The sequence below is a fragment of the Bubalus kerabau genome, chromosome 4 (assembly GCF_029407905.1).
Source record: "Bubalus kerabau isolate K-KA32 ecotype Philippines breed swamp buffalo chromosome 4, PCC_UOA_SB_1v2, whole genome shotgun sequence".
In the NCBI taxonomy this organism is placed as follows: domain Eukaryota; kingdom Metazoa; phylum Chordata; class Mammalia; order Artiodactyla; family Bovidae; genus Bubalus; species Bubalus kerabau.
Window position 1 is genome coordinate 12,687,007 of NC_073627.1, and position 15,818 is coordinate 12,702,824.

Genomic DNA, 15,818 nt, shown 5'->3' on the forward strand with positions numbered 1-15,818 from the left:
CCGGATCCCAGGTGACATTTGGTCATCACGTCTTCTCGGGCTCCTCTTGGCCCCGAAGGTCTCAGACTTCCCTGGTTTGGGCAACATGCTGGACAGGGGTCTGCAGACTGTCCCTCTACTGAGATTGGTGATGTTTCTCATGATAAGCCTGGGATGACGGGTCTGGGGAGGAGTGCCGCCTTTCTCAGCATGTCAAGGCCGCGTACAGTCCCATGGCTCATCCTGAAGACGTGGCCTGGCTCTCCTGGCTATGGCGTGCTCGTCAGTGTCTCCCGGCACCTGTGTTTCCTGGAAGTTGCCTTGCAGCCCACACCGAGGCTGGAGCACCCACTAGAGGGGGCAGCACCCATGGGTGCTTGGGTGCTCTCTGGAAGGTCCCGTCTGACCACTGATGATGACAATCTCTAAGACACACTGACCACTTGCCACAGGCCAGGCATGGTTCTTGGTGCCAGGCTTCTTCTGCCATCTATACCTCAGCCCTTCTGACACCCTGCCCAGGTAGCCTGCCCATCCAGAACCTGCTGCCCAGGCTTCCAAGGCCATCATGCAGCTGCTGGCCCAGCCCCGGGTACTGGCTTCCCAAGTCTGTGCCCACGCCCTTAGCAGTAGTCCCAGGTAGATGCTAAGCTTCACCCCGTGGCAGGCGACGTGGCCCTACCTCAGCCATACAAGGCCACAGTGTGCTGGAGGCCGCTGAGGTGAACTTCCCGCTGGCAGGACACAGGCCTCCCCCACCACACCCCCTGGAGCTTCCGGCTCCAGGCACCCCCACGCCTTCTTGCTGACAACGCTGACAGTGTGAAGAATGTGGGCTGAGGACCAAGAAAACAGTCCTCTGGACACAATTTGGACAGTTCGGCCTGGTAGCCCTGCCCCAGTCAGTCACCCAGAGCACTGGCATAGAGGGAGGAGGCAGAGATGGCCAGAGAGGATGGGGAAGACGTGACAGTGTCCACGCCTCCTCTCTCTCCTGCTCTGGAACTTTCTGGTTGCCGATTACAAGTGCTCTAATCCAGGAAGGAGAAAAGGAAGAGGAGTTCTGATTGGGTGGATCCTTCTCTTAGAGAGACGGGGAGGCTGCCAGGAGACGGTGGTGGAGAAACAGCTCCCTTGACAGGCACGAAATTTCCCTGTGATCTGAGACACACTGCCACCCCCTTAGGCCAAGCTCCGCAGAAACCCGGTTGGGCTGGTCAGAGAGAGAGAGATGGTGGTGAAAACCCTGAAAGTTTTGCGGTCACCTCAGAAAGGGCTCCTTCTGTTTAGCAAAAAATCACAGATCCTTGTGCCTGCCTTGCCAGGAGAACAGCTTGCTTGAAAAGCAGAGGCTGTCATCCTGTAATTAAATCTGAGACCCCCCCTCCCTACGTGACGTTGAGATGAAGCCACTTACATAACGTGACTAAAAATAAGCTGATGAAGAGATGCACTTTGATTCTCCCTGCTTCCAGCCTTTTTCTCCTGGGCCACCCGTGCTGGGGTCAGCTGACCCGGGGTTAGTGTCCGCAGCACCACGTGGTCAGATTCTTGCCGCTGACCCTGGCTCGGCACCCTATGTGCGCGAGGTCCCATCACCGGTGCCGGGGATGGGGGGACCTCAGGTTCAGAGGTGGGGTGCTGCGGGTCGCCATGGCTACATACTTCTCTGGTCGCTTGGCCCATAGAGGTGAGGATGGGCAGTCAGAAGTGACAGGGAAACCAGCAGTGGGCAGATTCCAGCCCATCTACTTTCTCAGGGACTCATGATGAGCCACTACCTGCCCCCCCAAATAGTGCAGGGAGAACAACACCCTGGTCTGCGCGAGGGCAGGGGGCTTGGGGTGCTGGCCCTGCCGCTAGTCCTTGCAGGGCCGGTGGAACAAGCAGAGCCTCTCCATTGTGGCGGTGACTTGCTGGTCTTGAAGAGAGGTGGCCCTGACCCTAAGCGGGCCCCTCTGACTTCCAGGAGTGGCACTGGGACCGCCTCAGCACCCAGCCCACCCCTAGCCCTGGGCACTGCTGAGCCCCGCTCAGACACTGCTGCTATCTAAAGGGCTCCCACCTAGGAAAGGCCTCGGGGATCACTGGTGGGCTCCTGGCCTGCGGCTCAGACCTCCTCGCTGCTGAAGGGGTCAGCATGCAGGGCCGGGCACCCCAGTAGACTGGTGGTTGGAGGATGGGCGGGGGAAGGGAAGCTGCCCAGCAGGGGGTGGACTTTCTCACTGCAATTCTCCAGGCCCAGGTGTAAGCCCCTTTCCAGTCCTGCCCTGTGTCTGCCATCAGCCCCACGTTCTCAGTGCCATTTGGCTGGATGTGCTTATTTCCACTTGGCCCAGGTGCTCAGCGAACGCTCTTCTGAATGATGGCTTCTCTCCCAGCTGTTCACCTCCTGCCCAGATGTCAGCTGGAGGGTGCAGGCCCGAAGTGAGGTGATTAGCCCTCCTTCCTCAGCTGCTACCAAACGTGAGCGTCCAGTTGGGCAGGAGGGCGATCAAGACTAGGATCTTCAAGGGGGTGGGGTTGGGTGGGGCTCGGGGCCACAGAAGCTTTTCTGGAAAGCCCCTATCCTTCCTCTACTGTCTCGTGACTGATGGGAGCAGACGTCCCTGGAGAATTCTCCCCAGGCTAATTCCCCTCCCAGAGTAATGAGACCCTGTTTTCACTGGCCAGCCTCCACCCACCATTCTCCTTGTCCTGGTCACTCTGCTCCCTTTGAATGAGCAACACCTCTTGCTCTATACCCACCTGGCTCCTCATTGGCCTGTGACCTCATACAGGTCAATGGACATCAGTCTTGGGGTGGGAAGGATGGAAGCTGCCTCTAGCTGGCCTGGAGGAAAGGGAGCTGGGGGAGGACGACAGGCCTGACTTCTGACACATGAGTCAACAACGCTACCTCATTGTTGGAGCCAGTTTGAGCCAGCTTTCTGTTACTTGCAACCAAAAGAACCCCAGAAATTACATATTATACTGAAATCTACCTTAAAACACTGCAAGCAATAAAAAGGAAGAAACTGGAGCTGGTGTTGAAAGGAAATTAAACCAAGGAGAATCTCTGTGAACGAAGGCTCTGAGGTTAGGAGCAAAGGCAAATGCTTCCTGAATATCCCTTCCAATTTCTTTGAATCCATGTGAAGCAGAGCATAGTTCATTTGGGTTAATGACCCCATGGAAAAAACCTGTCTCAGCCCCTGCTGTCTTCTGGAGTCCTCCAGCCATCTTGGGGGTTCTGTCTCCTGGGCACCTGCTCTTGAAGGGATGACTGTCCAAGGATAGATTGAGGGTGGTGCTGGTGGAGAGTGTCAGGTTTAATTAAAGAGAAACACTTAGATCTGGTGTTTTACAAGGTAAAGCAAATAATTTCTCTATGTTAGTGTAATTTATGTAAATATTTCTCCAAAGGAATTGTACCAGGAACCCCCTGTGCCAACTTGGTCAACTTCCTCAGCAGAACCTCCCAGGAATTGCTTTTAAAAATCAGACATCTCTGATCCCATCTCTTCCATCCAGGAAGGTTCACCCTCCCCCAGGTTTTCCCCCTCCCCACCCCCTACCCCCCCACTTCCCACCCCCCTCACCTCCCTCTTCCCTGCCCCTCCCCTTCCCTGAGTTTCCTCTCCCCAAGGAAACTACCCCTCAAGGAAGATCTTCTTCCACCATCACAAGGGTCCTCTTTCTCTGAGTGCCCCTCAATCCTCACCACAGGATACTTTCCCCATCCCTCCTCCACCCCTTCCAGAATCCGCACCCCCAAAACCCCTCTCTAGCAGAGTACTTCTCTGAAACCCAGGGCTCTGCCCTCCCTAGAATCCCAGCCCTAAGGGCCCCCCCCTCACGATGCACCCCTCCCAGGGTCTTTCCCCAGGGTCCACCCCTCTCTAGGGTCTTCCCCAGGGTCCTCCCTCCCCGAGACCCGTTTCAGGGTCCTCCCTCCCCGGAAGAGCCGGCCCAGGGCTCGCAGCCACCCACCGGACTTACCTCCGAAAGTGCCCGGTAGAGGCTGGACCCTTGGGACAGCACGCCAGCCTCTCATCCTCCTTCACCGAGTCCTTACCCTTGCCCCCGCCCCCTTCCCCAGGAAGTGTCCGAGCGTTCAGGGACCTCTGTTGCCCAGTGCGGACGCCTGATCCCGACCGCTTTCGGGGGAGCGGCGCCCAAGACGCGGCCTCCCTGACTCGCCACTTTGCGGAGTGCCTCCCCCACGCGCGTTCGCGGCCGGCGTCCCGCCCCCACCCGATTTCTGCTCCCTTCTTCCTGCGCCACCCCGCCTCCGCCTCCCCGCCCCCAGCACTGCTGTCGCCCCGGCCCCCCAGGCTGTTCCCAGGGCCCCAGCCCGCGCCGCGCCTCCGCCTCCTCCCCCGCGATCGACGGCGCCACGGGCCAATCGCTCCTTGCTGCCGGCCCACAAACCCCGCCCTTGTCCCCGCCCCTTTCCCCAGTCTTCGGAATTCACCAATGGGAAAGACGGCGCGGGGGCGGGGCCTGTCGGTTGCCTAGCAGCAGCGGCTGGGCGGGGGCGGGAGGCCGGGGGTGGTGATCCGGGTGCGGCGGGGGCGGGCGCGCGGGAGGCGGGGCCTCTAGGGGGCGGGGCCTAGTCGACTATAAAGGAGGCCGCCGGCTGGGTGCCGCGCTCCTGGTGCGGTTCCGTGCGCTGTTTGTCAGGTTTCCTCGTCGCTTCCGCAGTCGCCGCTACTTGCGCCCCTGGTTTGGTCAGTGGTGCAGCCGGACCAGCACCATGTCACTGTCTCGCTCGGAGGAGATGCACCGGCTCACGGAAAATGTCTACAAGGTGAGCTACGCGCCACACACGCCCTCGCGCCCTCCCGGGGCGGACCCTGGGCCCTCGGGGGTCTTACCGGCGCTGTCGCGGAGACCCAGCGCCGGACCGGCAGAGGTTCGCTCGGGTCCGCTTGCCCCGACAGCCTCTTGCTGCCCCCGCGCGCCCTTCCGTGAGTCTTCCGCGTGCGCGGGGGCCGGAGCCTTCGGACCCGAGTTGAGTAGGTGTGCGGACTGCGGAGTCCGAGGTCTGCGGGGGTCCGGGGCCACGGCTGCCCGTCGCCCTGCGCCCCGTGGTGGCCCCACCGGGCACGGTTACGCAAGCCTAGGGCACTTTTTTCTCAACAGGCTTTCCCTTTCCACAACTCCTTCTCGGTGGATGTGGCCGGGTGGGAGGTCGCGCGCGGGCAGGTTCGATGGGTAGACAGATAATCCGTCATCTTATGTAACCGCGGAGGGAGAAGACTAATTGTGTGGGAGGCTGGCGCGCCCGCCTCTGCTTCTGATGTGTGAGGAGTCGGCTCTCAGCCCCCGGTGCGGAACGCGGGCGTGTGTCGGAGCGCCGGCAGCCCGCCGGACCCTTGCCGCCCCCGCCCGGGGCCGGTTTTGCGCCGCTGTGCACGTTGGCAGACACCCGAGTTTCCTTTTCTTAGCATCCATTTTCTCGGTTTGGACCCCCACCCCCACCAGCACAGAGCCAGGCTCCGGAGGCTCAGGGCTGTTCCAGGCAGCATTTCCTCACGGGAGAGTCGTGCCCTGGGCGGTCCACGCGGGCCTCGTACAAAGCCGGGCTCTGTTTCAAAACTGTGTCTGGGGGTTACGCGAGGGGCCGAGGGGTTTCGGAGTTGATATTTAGGCGGCGGCGGCTGGTTCATGGCGGCGGAGTGGGATTGCAGCGCGCTGGCAGAGCAACAGTTTCTAATTGTGTTAAACAACTACGCTGTGCCTCCTTAGCCAGCGGCCTGCCAAGCCCTCTTTGCGCGGAGGGAGGCCTCTGATGGGCCCTGAGCCTTCAGCTGGAGTCCAGCGCGGCCGCAGTCAATCCTAGCTGCTAATAAAGGTTTTTAAAGTTGCAGCTAGGTCACCTGGAAGAATCTGGAGGCCGGGTCAGGGTGGACTAAGTCAGTTCTGAAGCCATGTTGGAGCTGCTGGTAAACAGGAGTGGAGACTGACGAGGAAGCAGCACGTAAAAGGAACAGCCTCTGGGGTTTTTATGTTTGTATCACGAGAGTCAGTGGCATACGCTTTTTGGTCCTGTTGCTCTGTAAATGGTTGTCAGGGAGGGAGATTTATTAAATTATTAGTCATTAGTTTCATTTCCACTTGCTCATTATTGCAGGGGGTGGAAGAGAAGTGCCAGTCTTGGTCTTTTTTCCCCTCTTTTCCCTGCTTCTTCTCCGAAACCATTAGACAGGAACTTTAATGGCCAAAATTAAGAGGGAGTGCGTGGCGTGGCTTTGCTCTGGGGAACCCCATGGTCGGTCTTAATAAAACTCTTAGAACGGAGCAGTCAGGCATGCTGTTCCAGCGGAGCAGCTTCTGGAGGAAGCAAAGATGTGTTTGCACGTCTGGAGTGAAATCTGTCGGCAGAAAACTATTAGGATCTGAGTGTTTGGGGGTTTGGGGCACACGTTCAGCAAGCTAGTCTGCGTTCTGTGCTCACCGGTCAGCTGATGACTGAGCTCCTATGGGAAGGTGTGGCCGAGACCAGGGACTTTCAGGTTAGACACCTCAGGAAGTGGGCGTCCACAGTGCTGGGTGTCTTACACTCTCTTGGCCAGTTGAGGCTGCGGGGCCAGTGGACAGGTGGGCTTGTGGGTGGTGCTCCCCTGCCACTCTGCGGCTGTGGTGTGGCTCTCTTACGATTTGTGGCTCGTCACTGGGGAGCTCGGGTTCCACAGCAGAGCCAGGACAGGTTGGGTAAGTTTGGCACACTGGCTGGGCAGAATCCAGCCAACACGAGGCATGCTCAGGACACAGCCAAAGCTGCTGTGTGGAGACCCCGGCCAGTCTGGCTGGTCCTCCACCCTAACTCTGTGCCTGGTTTGGTGACTTGTGGGAGAGTGGCAAGGATGTGGCCCTGCTCGGCGTCACCCTGAGCTACAGCTCAGCTGTTTGCTTTGGCCCCTGTCGTATCAGCTGCAGTTCTAAGTGGTGTTTGCCTTGGCAGAGAAGGGAACAGCGGGGACAGCCGGCCTTGGCCTTGCTGATTACAGACGCGAGAATAAAATGTCCACTTTTGCTTCTCCTCCCTGGAAGAATCCGAATCTCAGGATTTAATCTCTCTTCTCGTGGCCCACTTCCCGTGGGAGCTGTGTCCTCGGGGAATTTCATGGAAGATGAAGGGGCAGGAAATGACATTCACTGAGAGTTTACCCTTGGACCCTGGGCCGAGGGACAGGGACTGAAGCTCTCTGGGGGCTTCCTGGGGTAGAGCCTGGGCTGGGCCCCTCGTGATGGGACTACAGGCAGCCCTAGGTGATTGCCTGGGACAAGAGACAGAATTGCAGGGTGGGGATCTGCCTCTGAGAATTAAGCCCAAATTACATTTCTCTTGGGAGAGGCCTCCAAATGTCCCCACGTGCTGCAGCAAGAGGGCTTTCTTTAGCAATTGATCTTAGTCTTCAGCTCCAGGGAGTGATTCTCAGGTTGGTGGTTTTTTCATGGTCCTATGTCTCATGAGAAGCCCTGGCTCCAGGCAACCTTGTGACCGTGGAGAGCGCTGGCTCTGGCACCTTGTGGAGGAAGAGCCCCACAGACCTCCATCCTATCCTGAGGACGTGGGAAGATGGGCACAGACTTTGGCGAAGAAAGTCCCTAGGAAGGCCTCAGGCATGGCTGTTCAGGGTGTCGTGGGCCTTAGGCTTGTGTCACCAGAGGCTGTCTGGTGGTCCTCACTCTCCGGCCGTTGTGGGGAAGCTTGTTGCATCTGTCCTGTGAAGACAGCTGTGGCCAGTAGATTCCTGCAACTGGAGTCCCGTCAGGTTTCATACTGCTAGTGCAAGGTGGTGGGCATCAGCGCTGGCAGAAGGGAGCCCACCTGTGTAGGTCAGAGCCCACTGCTGGCCAGGCCTTGCCCGTCACCCTCCTCCCGGTGTTTAGAGGAGCAGGGGAAAGCAGGAGGCCCCAGGTTCTCTGCTGCCTACCTCAGAACCCCTTCCACTGCTCAGCAGTCACACGGAACTCTTGGCTGCCATCAGGAGCCTGGCACCCAGCATGGACAGGGCTCCATGGGCTCGCAGTTGAGCGTGGTGAAGTGGATGCTCTGACAGGCGCTTCCTTAGCAACAGAAATGCGTGCTGGCAGCAGACCTGAGGCTCTGTGTGTGCTTATGTGCGCAGGAACATGCGTGCATATGTTGTCCGTGCAGACAGGTGTGAGTTCAAGCCCATGCATGTACGTGTTTGTGTATTCACAAGTATTCTGTGTCCAGGTGAGTTTGTGTGTGCATGCATGTGGGACTTCATTTTGCTATAGAGGCACCTCAGGGTACCCTGTGGAGGTAGCATCTTCCAATAAGACGTGGGGCTTGCTGTCCGAGTAGACTGAGCCGTCCATGCAGCGTGCAGCCCATTCGCCACCACCTGTGTGGCGGCGGCAGCGCATCTCCGATCCCCTGGAGTAGCCCGGGCAGCGAAGGGTGCTTTCTCTGTTGCGCTGATTCTGGGCCACCGGCTTCAGCAGCTGTTTGTGCCCAGGTCACGGTCCTGAGGTTGTGGGCCCCTCGGCACAGGACCCTTGCGGCTGGACCTTGCTGGTGTTTGCTAATGGCCATAAAGGAGGGGGCCCAGGGCGTGGTGGCGCTGCAGAGTTCCTCGCAGGCCAGGAGTGCTTTGCCTGCACTGCCATCCCCACTGGTCTCGCCTGGAGAATGTGTCTTTTGTTGGGGAGGCTCCTTGGCTCATGGGACAGACCATGTGCACTTGAGGCTCCGGGCGCTGCCCAGGGCTCTCGGGGCGTCAGTGGGGGCTGCCATGGGAGCCGCGTGTGTGCTTGTTGTTGCCACCTGATTTTAGGTTCCTGAAGCTCACTGAGGGCCTAGAGGTCCTTCTGCCTCCCTCCGTCCCTCCCCAGCACAGGTGGTGCTGGCTGGGCTGCCCAGATTCGGGGGCCTTTCAGGGGAGGACTGGCCGCTGAGCAGAGGACCCTGTCCCCTCCTGAGCAGGAAGGCAGGCTGGCAGGGAGCCCAAGGCCCACCTGGCACTCCCCACCCCTAGTTTGCAGGAGTAGGTCCTGCTCAGGGGAGCCCTGCGTAGGACGGAGGGTTGGCAGACAGGGCTGCCCTTGTCGCTCGGTGGTCCCCCCTCATTCTTGCATGGCTTCTGGGACTGGTGTTGCTCTCCAAGGGCAGCTACACCTGAGCCACGATCTGGTGGGGGTGCCCTGGGCCACCGGTTGGCTACCTGCCTGCCATTCTCTTTTCTCAGCCCTTACGTGCACCGCGCCAGGGCCCATCCTGTGTGGCCTCTGTGCCCAGGTGGTTTCTCTTGATGCCTTGGGATGGAGAGGCTGTCCTCATTACGGTGCAGGCCTATGCCCACTGGACACCCTGCACCAGGTGCCCAGTGGGGCTGTCAGCGCTCCGCTACTGTCTGCAGCCTGCGGCCCTGGTAATTACAGGCAGGCGTGGACCGTGCCCGCACCTGCCTCCCCTGCCCTCCCCCCGCCCCTGCTCTGATTCATCCTGGTCCTGATGGCACTGCACGGCTGTGAAATAACACAAGGGGCCCCGACCAGAGAGGTGGGGCGCCCAAGGGTCTGCACCCAGGGGCTCCAGCAGCAGGCGGGCCTGGGCGGAGGTTGGTGCCCAGGCCTCTCTTACTGGGGAAAATCCTTCTGTCCCCACCTGACATGCTGTCAAGCAGCCAGGTGTGGTGACTTAGGAGCCACGTGGCTCCTGACTGTGGGGGGGCCCCCCGCCTGGAAGTATGGCTGGCATGTGTGTGTCAGTGCTTGGAAGTGGCTGAGCCTCATTTCTGGTTCTGGGGCCCCCGTGTGTGCATCGCTGTGACCATCTCGGTCGTGGGTCTGGTCTCTCAGCTGTTTGCTCCACAGGCAGTAGCCCAGGACCCCTGGAGGTTCTGGAGGCGGTGGCAAGCTCATGTCCCTTCTCAGGGCCTGAAGGTGGGCCAGGGTGTTAGCCAGAAGCACCTGGTGCCGCCGTGTCCTGGGGGCCAAGGGACAGCTGGTGGTGTGCAGCCAGGCCATGCTGAGAGCCAGGGCATCCTGTCTCTCAGAGGTGACCTTGCGCACCTTGGGGACAGGCAGGGGATCTGCACCTGCGTCTCAGTGTCCAGTGGGTGTCAACAGGACCCCTTTCTGTCTGCCCAGGGCAGCGGGGTCTCAGGTTGGCACCTCCAGCTGCCCCTGGCCTCTCCTCCCAAGTTTCATCGCAGGAGCCTTGGAAGTCTCCTTGGAAGTCTTGTCTGGTCTTCCACGCCTGCGGGACATTCGGGCACTCCTGCCTCTTCCCCCCTGTCTCTGGCCGTGCGCAGCCTCGCTGGTGGGGTGTGCACAGTGACCAGGATGGGCCTGGATCCCTCCAGGCTTCCCTTGCAGCTCCAGGGGCTGAGCGGGGGCTGGTAGAGCCTGTCCTGACACTCTGACACCCTGGGCTGTGAGGTGAACAGCCAAAGGGCCTCCTGCAAACCCTCGGGGTGTGTGTGAGAAGGCCATGTGTCCTCTATGACGAGTACCCTGAGTTGTGAGGCGCTGGGAGAGGTTGGACCACAAGGAGGAGTCGGGGCCGCCAGTTGGAACAGAGTGCCTTTTTCTTGCTTGGGAAATTGGTTTTCTAGTTGTGAAACAGTTCTTTTAGAATTATTTGGACAGATGTTTTAAAAGTTCTATGTCAAATGTACATGAAATAAATTGGCAAGATTTTCCTAATACCTCTTCGGATTCAAAGTCTGACTCTAAGGAGCTTTGGTTCAGCTCACAGTCATTGGGGTCAGAGCATCTGCCGGGCCCCATCTCTGGCCCTCCAGGTGTTGGTCATGGCGGGGTGGGGGGGTTCCTTCCAAGCTCTCAGACTCTTGTTCTGCCACTTTCGTTGCTGACATTTTGTTCCTTGATTTGAGAAGTTTCCCCCATGATAGCCAGGATCTCCGTTCCTTCTTAGTCGCTGAGTGGTGTGTGGACGTAATGTCCCCGCTCAGCCAAGCTGGGGACAGCCATCAGGCGGGCCTGTGTGAGTGACGACACACACGTAACAGGCTGTGAAACTTGCTAGGATCTCACAGGTGTCTGTGCTGTGAAAGAAGTCGACATCTTGCAGAATGGGGGTGGGAGCTTGGTAGGAGAGAGGGCGTGCCCCCACCCCTGGGAGCTAGACTTTCATCCAGCAGGGCGTTTGTGTCTCTAGGAGCCAAGCGTGGGCAGAGCTTACCTGCTGAGCCAGAGTGGCCTTTGTTGTTTCCAGCGGGGCTGTTCAAAGAAGGGGGTGTAGTGAAGGCCGAAGTGTCGCTGATGTGGCCCAGGTGGAGGGAACCAGGGGTCTCTGTACACCCACTGCTCCGCTGAGCCCACTCTGGGGCCAGTGGAGCCCCCTCTGACCTGGAGGACAGCCTGGCAGAAGTGATCTGTTGTCCACACCTCCATTTCTTCCTTCCTGCCCCTCCCACGGAAGTCATGTCGTTTGCACTCCAGGGGACTGATGGCGCTCAGGCCATGGCCAGCCCTGCCCTTGGGGATCCAGGACCTTGCTAGTCACAGCTGGGAGGCAGCCAAGGGCCGCAGTCCAGTCCAGGCAGGAGGCCTGGTTGCAGGCTTCTTGCACAGATCCCACCAGGCAGGAGACTGTGAGGTTGGCTACTGGGGCCCAGATGGTCTCACACGCTCCTCTCATTCTGGCTCTGCTGGGGGAGGTGCTGTGGCCACCTGGGGTTTTGCAGTTGGCTGGTAATTCTGAATGATCGTGTGAAGAGCCTTCAGAGGGTCACTCTGTCCAGGTACCATGCTGGGAGTGGTGTGTGACCTTGTTTATCTCTACACTGCTCCACGAGGGGCCCTGGCCATCCCAACGGGTGGAGGAGCCTCAGAGATGTGAAGCGGCGTGTCCCAGCCCAGCCCGGGTGCTCGGCTGAGCCCGAGCTGGAGCCAGGCCTACCCTGTGGCTTCAAACCTGTTTTGTTTTCCCACTTGGGAGTCCTTTGGGCTTCAGGTGAGGATCTTCAGCTTCTGTGCCACCGTTTTCTCTTTCACAATTAGCTGGAGCAGAGAACCCTTCCTGGCCACAGGGAGCATTAGGCTTTCAGGATGGAAAGTTCTTGGAGAAGCAAGTAGTCCATGGTGAGGGCAGGGAGGCCCAGGCAAGGCCTCTGTTGTTGCCTTCTGAGTTCCCGAGTGCCGAGGGGCCTGTGTTCCCGCCAGCACGACAGCCTTCTGGGCTGGCTCATTCCACCCAGCGGAGGGAGGCAGGAAGCAAGAGAACAGCTCCAGAGTGTCTGGGGCTGTGTCGTTGCTTGCTCATCGAGGTTCCTCGTCCAGCAAGGAGCCCAGCCTTGTGAAACTCGGATCAGAGCCTTCCCGGGGACAAGGACAGGTCAGCAGCCCTGGAATGTTCTAACCAGTCAAGCAGTAACCAGACAATAAGAGAACTGACGGCTGAGTCTTCACAGGGCAAGCAGGGATTGGTCCAGCCGTCGGGTCTGCTCAGGCTGCCAGACAAAGCACCACGTGTGCTTGAACAACAGACAGGTGCAGCTCCTCTGAAGCCTGGAGGCCGGGATCCAGGTGTGGGCAGGGCAGTTCCTCCCGTGGGCCCTCTCCTGGGCCGTGGAGGCGGACTCCTGCCTGCGTCCTCACGTGGTCGTCCCCCTGTGTGTCTGTGTCCTGATCTTTCCTAAGAAGGCCTAGTTCTGTGCAGTTGGGGTCCATCCCCATGACCTCGTTTTTACCTGCATTGTCTCTGGTGATTGTCTTTGGAGGGCATCTTTACAATGAGATGGTGGGGTTAGGCCTAACACATGAATCTTTAGTTGGGGGGGGGGGCTGGAATTCAGTCCCTGACACCAGGCAGTCATGGGGCCGCCACCCCAAGGTGCAGCAGGCTGGTACCTAGGAGTCGGCCTGGGTGCTACTGTCTGAATCACAGGGAGCTGTGTGTTTCCAGCCCCTGAAGGTTTTCCATGTTAGTCAGATGGCAGCCCTCAGTTCTTGACACCGTGAGGACTTTCTCAGGAGCATGCTGGCTTTGCCATGAAAGTTACTAGGGGAGCCTGAGCTCCAGCTTAGCACTGACCTGGGACAGAAAGAGTGGAAGGCATGTGCCCTGGGGCCAGGCCGAGCAGGTGGGGCAGGTATGGCTGGGCCTGGATGCTGGAAGATGTCTGGGGCCTACAGGGCCCTGCCCCACTGAAGTCAGGACCGGCCAGAGGTACCTCTGGATAGGAAGGAGGTGGCTGGGCTGGAGGGTCCTGTGTTTGGACCCTGCTCTGCGACTCCTGGTCTAATGGATTTGTCCAGTTCCTGTGGCGGTGGCCCTCCCAGTGGGACAGTCCCCAGTCAGTGTTCACTGGACCCCTTCCCCACCCTGAGCCCACTTACGGCTTCCTGCCCCCGGGACCTGTTCCAGGAGGGCTCAGGCTGGAGGCATCTGAGGATCCAGGTCCTAAGAGAGAGCTGGGGTGAGAGCTGGGCATCCTCAGCCCCAGGAGTCAGTGATGGCGCCTGGTCCCTGCAGGGAGTGGGGGACTTGGGGGGCCCTGGGAGCTTGGCTGCTCCTTCCTCAACTTGCGTGGCCCATGCTGTTCCCCCACCCTCGGACTCGGACCAGGAGAATTGGCCTGTTTGTCTCTCTCCTGGTATCGCCTAGCCCGAGGCGCAGGGCCCACAGGGGCAATGGGAAGGGATACCTGCCCCTTGGTCCCTCCTCATGGGAGGCCACTGTGTTCCCCGGTGTCACTCTGGGCTCAGTGCCCAAGACACAAGTTGTCACTTTTTTCTAATGCTGGTGACTTCCCCGGAAGCTGGCGGAGGCTGAGAAACTCCGTTTTGCTACTGGGCAACCCAGGTGCCTTGGTCCCTAAGACCGGGTCCTCTCGCATGCGCCCTCCTGTGGAGGCTGTGGCGAGCTTGGCCGCTCCCTGCCCTCGGGGACCTTGGCCCGTGTCCTCGCTGGAGGTTGTTGGGCTGAGAATGCGCATGTCAGGTGGGGGCTCTTGTCTGTGGGGCATCTCTTGGACATGGGGGCGGGGAGCCTGGGGCCGTTACAGTGAAACCAGCCGCTGTGGAGCACAGTTTGGTGTGTTCTTGTTCCTTTGCGGCCTTTTCTGCAGCCACTGGCAGCTTTGACTCTCCCATCCTCACCCCTCAGGCCATTTCATGTGGAAGTGGAAGCAGCCGCGTCCGCTCAGTTTCTCAAGTGCAAACCTGTTGTCCTCTTCTCTGTGGCTGGAGCCAAGAAAGCTCCAGCTCAAGACCCGCCTCCTCCAGGAAACCCTCCCAGCACTCTCGGAACTTCCCCAGTTGGCTTCCTTCCTTTGAGGAAGGTCCCCAGGACAGAGGTCCCAGTTATCATAGCGGGGCACAGGCGGGAGTCACGCAGCGCTGCCCCGAGATGCCAGACTCTGTGTCTCAGGAGGGTGATCCTTCGTGCCCCTCTCACCCCACCCCTCCTTCAGCATGAGCCGGGCCCTCTGCCCAGAGCCTCACGCGGTCAGTGCTCCTTGAGGGGGGCAGCGGCTTCAGGCGAGGACAGCCCCCTTTGAGGAGTGCCGCCAGCTCCCCCAGCAGAGGTGGATGGTGGCGCCCCACTGGGTGCGAGCTGTTGGCCCGAAGCTAGCGCCTGTTGCGCCTGTGACAGAGGTGGGGCGTGGGTCCGGTGGTCGGCAGTAGTGAGGCAGCCAGGCCCCTCGGGGCGAGTGGATGAGGCACCAGGTGTCCTGGCATCAGCCTCTGCCCTTACGTTGCTAGAACGTGGCTCCTGAGGGAGCCCGGCGCAGGCTGAGTTGCCAGGTGGCACCTGGTTCTATCCTGCCTGCCTTGGCGACCCGTCCGGAGAACACCAAGGCCTGTATGGAGAGTGGGACAGCCGGGTTGTGTGGCCAGCCTGCATTGAAGCCAGGACTGGCTCTACCAGGACCCAGAAGACGGGCTCTTAGCCTCCCTCAACCTTCTTCTGTCATCCGTAAAGTGGACCGCAACACCCATCACCAGTCCATTGAGGACTCAGGGTGATGAGGGTGTAAGGCCACCTCTCCCCAGGCCATAGGTGGAGTCCAGTGTGGTCTCGTCCCCTGAGTTTGTCCTTCCAAAGGTTGAGCGTGTAGGGAGGGTGCAGCCTGGCTTGGCCGTGGCACACAAGCAGACACCCACGCGTGCACACACGTGCACATGTACGCTGGGCACAGGTGGACCCCCGGACCCATCTTCCTAGACTGCACGAGAACTGGAGGGGAAACAGGAGGCACGTCACTTTCCTGTTTCAGCAGAGGAGCTTTGCTCTTTGTTTGTCGCGGTCCTGCCAGGAAAGTTCCGGAGGGGTTTGTCGCCAGGAGCAAGAGCTGAGGGATAAACGGGATCGCCAGGATGGCGAGCAGGGGACCCTGGGCGCGGGCAGAGCCGGAGCACAGTCCCTTGGCAGAGCTCCCTCATTCCTCGTGACCCCAAGGTGGAGACGGGGCTGTGCAGCTGCCCTGTGTCCTCACTGGCCGGGCAGATCTGTGACCCAAGTCAGCCAAAACGGGTGTCACTGCACAGGCACTGGGATGCCCAGGAGCCAGCCGGGCAGGAAGGCCGCGAGGGACCTGCCAACGCTGCCCATGCAGCCGGGCCTGGCCCCTCCCACTGATGCCCGTAGAAATGCAGGGCTGGGGGCCCCGGGGCGGGGCGGGGCTGACCCTGCCTTGGAGATTTGCCTTAAGGCCTGGATTCCTGGGACCGCAGGGTGGCAAGTACATGGACTGTGTGACATCTTGGTAAGAGGGCCACCAGGAACTGCGCCAAGCTCTCAAGTGTCTCTGGCAGGGACCCCCTCCTCTCCCTGACCCTTCTGGAGCGTGTGTGCAGTGGGGTGGCAATCCCCGTTTCCCTCTGGCCCCTCATAGATCCTGAGCCAG

General features: G+C 59.9%; 1 protein-coding gene across 6 annotated transcripts in view; it reads left to right on the forward strand.

Moving 5' to 3' along the window:
* Positions 1–4,587: 4,587 nt before the first annotated feature.
* Positions 4,588–15,818, forward strand: part of BAIAP2 (BAR/IMD domain containing adaptor protein 2) — a 63,904-nt gene continuing 52,673 nt past the window's right edge. For all 6 annotated transcript variants that reach the window (XR_008712860.1, XR_008712861.1, XM_055575343.1 and 3 more), the window contains exon 1: positions 4,588–4,771. Coding sequence is in view for 4 of the 6 variants with exons in the window: in XM_055575343.1 (XP_055431318.1) it covers positions 4,718–4,771 (54 nt within the window). In the remaining 2 variants the exon portion in view is untranslated. The remainder of the gene's footprint in view (positions 4,772–15,818) is intronic.